We start from the raw sequence: 3,261 nt of genomic DNA, 5'->3' as shown, positions 1-3,261 counted from the left end.
CTGTATTTCTGCCCTAGGCATATCTGTCAGGCTGGGTTGGTTTAGGAGCTGTGCCTTATCAACAGCTTTGTCATTAAATCAGCTTTTTCTACAGACAAATTTCACTGCAGTTATTCTTATCAAAAGATCAGCACACTGTGATTTTCTGTTCAATCAGAGCTTTGCAAATTCAATGATGTGTGAGTAAGAAAGATGAAATACAGAACAGAATTTCCATTGGGAAAAAAACAGTTTATTTAATTTTGTTTTCATGAGAGTTAATAATCAGATAAATAAAATTGGTATGTTTTGCATTTATCATACCATCAATGGCTTTAAGCTGTTTTTATTTTAAGTCCTTGGGTCTACTTTGTGTATTTTTGAAAGCTACACTTAAGAACATGGAAGAATAGAGATGATTGTAACATGATGCTAATAAATAATTTTGTCCACAGGCTGTAGATGGTTTACTGCAACCTGTGCTATTCATGGCTTTTTCTTTGTCAGTGTGAAATGGGAATCTGGTAAAGATTTTATAGCTCGACAGCACACATCACCACAGTTTTGTGGATGTGACTGTGTTGGATGTGCCGAGAAACGCATCCCTTAAATGCTGTATGTACAGAGGCAAGCTTTTAGGTCCCAGTCAAACTGACCTCTGGAGGCTGGAATTGGTACTCAGTTCTTGTGAGAAAGCGCTGTTCTGTCTGAGTGAATGTTCTGATTGTCTCAGCATTGTGCTTGAGTGGAGGGCAGCGCCAAATGAACTCCTCTGATTCAATTCTCTCCACTGTTTGACACCGGTTCAGCCAGTCAGTGAGGAGGGTGGACTGAGACTCCTTCCCCCAAACACACTCTCTTACAGTGAGGGAAACTGCTGTATGGCAAAGGTCCAAGAGGTCTCTTGCATGCTGTCTGTGAGGAAGATTCGACACCCTCTCTCTCCTCCCACAATGCACTGAGAGTCTCTGGAGGCTGATAGCCTGGTTCCTGGGGATCCAGCGGGTCTTTGGAAAGAAGGATGCTGATGGAGGGCACCGTCCTGTGCACCGTCATCTCAGATGTCCCCCCTTCGGTACTCTCCCAGACCTCTTTCACCACCTTGTACCGCAGTTTGGTCAGCTGGTGCAGAGAGCCCACTTTTCGTTTCATGATCTCAGCACAGGTGATGGTCTTCGTGACCGCACGGCCTGACCCCGTGAAGACCACCTGCCTGAGCCCTCCGCCGTTCACACCTCCCCCACTCACACCCTTTTCTCCCTGCATCCTTGCCATGGCAAATCCCATTAAGTTGCGGATCTTACTTCCCTCCTTCACGCGCATCTCCAGCACCCCAGAGGCCAGTCCTGGAAAGGGACAGGGGCTTTCCTCTTCAGTTCGGCAGACTTTCTTGAACCCCTCCTGCCCTAGTTTAAGAGCAGGTGGAGGGAGTGGCAATGGTGTTAGCGGGCTTGAAACATTGTTCACCACCGCTGGCTGGCCGGTCTTGGTGTATGTTTGATCCTGGTAGATAGAGCAGGTCCCCGGGGTTAGTCCATTCTCCATTTGGATCGGCCTGTTCACCTCTAGTCCTGGGTGGGGCCTGACAGCGTCTCTGATAAGGTACTGGTTCTGGCTGCTGACCACTCCACACCCTGTGAACATTTCTTCCGTCCTCAATGCTCCACCGCAATGTTAGTCCAGACACACACTTTCTCCACATGGAAAACAACTCAACATCATTTTCTTGTGTCTGTAGCACTTTTCTCTCTCTCCAGTCAACAGCTGTAAAGTTTCAAGACTTCATATAAGAAATATTAACCGCTCTCCCAAGAGCACTATCAATGAAGTCTTTAAAGCTCCCTCTCCGAAAGAGCTGGAGAAATAAGATAAACGCCTGGCTGGTGAATTAAGAGCACTGTCGGGACCATTCAAGATGTTCTTTAAAGAGCATCTCAATTTCATACCACAAATGACTATTTGGAAAGTGCTCTGGAGATGGATAAAAAATAAAAAACTAAGCTAAATTATCCTCTTTGCTTCGTTTGTATGCATTTCATATGCTGCTTTTATCTGTAATAGCTGCAAAAGATATGGAGTACTTTGTCGATTCTTCTTTAACAAAACTTTTCTAAAGAGAAACTAAAGCTCACATTAAGACTCCACCTTTTTCTTAGCGATCCAGTCCAGCGTTGTTGATTTTGATCTGCTGATCATGTCGCCTTCAACTCAAAATTTGACCTCTTGGCTTGTCCAGCTGTTCCACCTCCTGTATTGGATCTCTGGATGTTTTACTCCAGCTTCAGTGGGTCTGCGTCTCCTCTCCTGTGCTCATCTGGGCATCCACAGCAGTTGAGGCCAGGGTTGCATGGAGGTCTGCACCTGGGGTGTCCTCCCTAGAGCTCTGTCTTGTCTCCAGTGATGCTCTGGGAAGTCTATTCTGTTCCCCACAAAGAGACATAAGGGACAGGAGCTGCCTCACAAATGCTCACAGGAGGAGTGTCTGTGTGGTTGAGGGGGAGCATGAGGGAAAGGGGAGACAGCCCTCTTAAAGGCGCAGGTCTTTTCATCTTTTAGATGAACACCCTCCCCTCCACAACTGAAGCCTGCCATCTGAGGAAAAAGAGAAGGGCAGGGCTACTGTGTCCCTTTAAAACCTAGAACGCAGATCCCCGGCAACTTTGTCAATCTCTTTAGAGGACGTTCCAGTGTTCAATGTACATGACTGATTAAACCTGAGTTCTGAAATAGAGACTCAGTCAACCTTTAAAAATGCATTTTCAGCTACGAAACAATGAATTAAATTAGCTCCGTTATAATTGAAAACATCCTTCAAAGAGCCACTGAAAGTCAGCAGCATTAAATTGCACTGTACTTAGCCTTTATCCTATTAGATGTTTGTGACCATTACAATTTACATAATGCAGCATTAATAGCTTCATTGTTGAGGCAATCAAGTGGTGCGGTAAGAATGCCTGTCTCTCTTAACGCTTGAATTGTTATATTGTTACAAGGCTGGAGAGCCCTTGTGATCAAGGACACCAGGACCACAAAAAGCATAGAGGCATGACTTTCATGTTGGAGGTGCTGTATTAATAGTGACTGTCTTCATTAGTCTGGTGTATCTGTGCAGGTGAGGAGGAGATGGGGCTGACAGGTGGGGTAATAAGCATCTTAATGGGCTCTCCATCACCAGTGGAGGGCGCTGGCTCGCTCCCTTCTGCAACCGAGTCAGGCCCAGACAGCTGTAGCATCGTCCTGTTCAGCCCAGTCTCCTGGTCGACAGGTGGATTTGTTTTTGTG

The 3,261-nt window shown here is 45.9% G+C and overlaps 1 protein-coding gene across 1 annotated transcript; it reads right to left on the bottom strand.

Annotated features, from left to right (window-relative positions):
* Nucleotides 1-210: 210 nt before the first annotated feature.
* Nucleotides 211-2,440, bottom strand: LOC146333185 (uncharacterized). Its single transcript, XM_084724821.1, has one exon. The coding sequence runs from the start codon at nucleotides 1,621-1,623 to the stop codon at nucleotides 793-795; it is 831 nt and encodes a 276-aa protein (XP_084580947.1). The 5' UTR covers nucleotides 1,624-2,440; the 3' UTR covers nucleotides 211-792.
* Between the last annotated feature and the right edge of the window lie 821 nt (nucleotides 2,441-3,261).

Source organism: Lutjanus erythropterus, chromosome 1 (assembly GCF_056507025.1).
Source record: "Lutjanus erythropterus isolate fLutEry1 chromosome 1, fLutEry1.hap2, whole genome shotgun sequence".
NCBI lineage: Eukaryota > Metazoa > Chordata > Actinopteri > Lutjaniformes > Lutjanidae > Lutjanus > Lutjanus erythropterus.
This window is presented reverse-complemented; position numbering and strand designations above follow the sequence as displayed.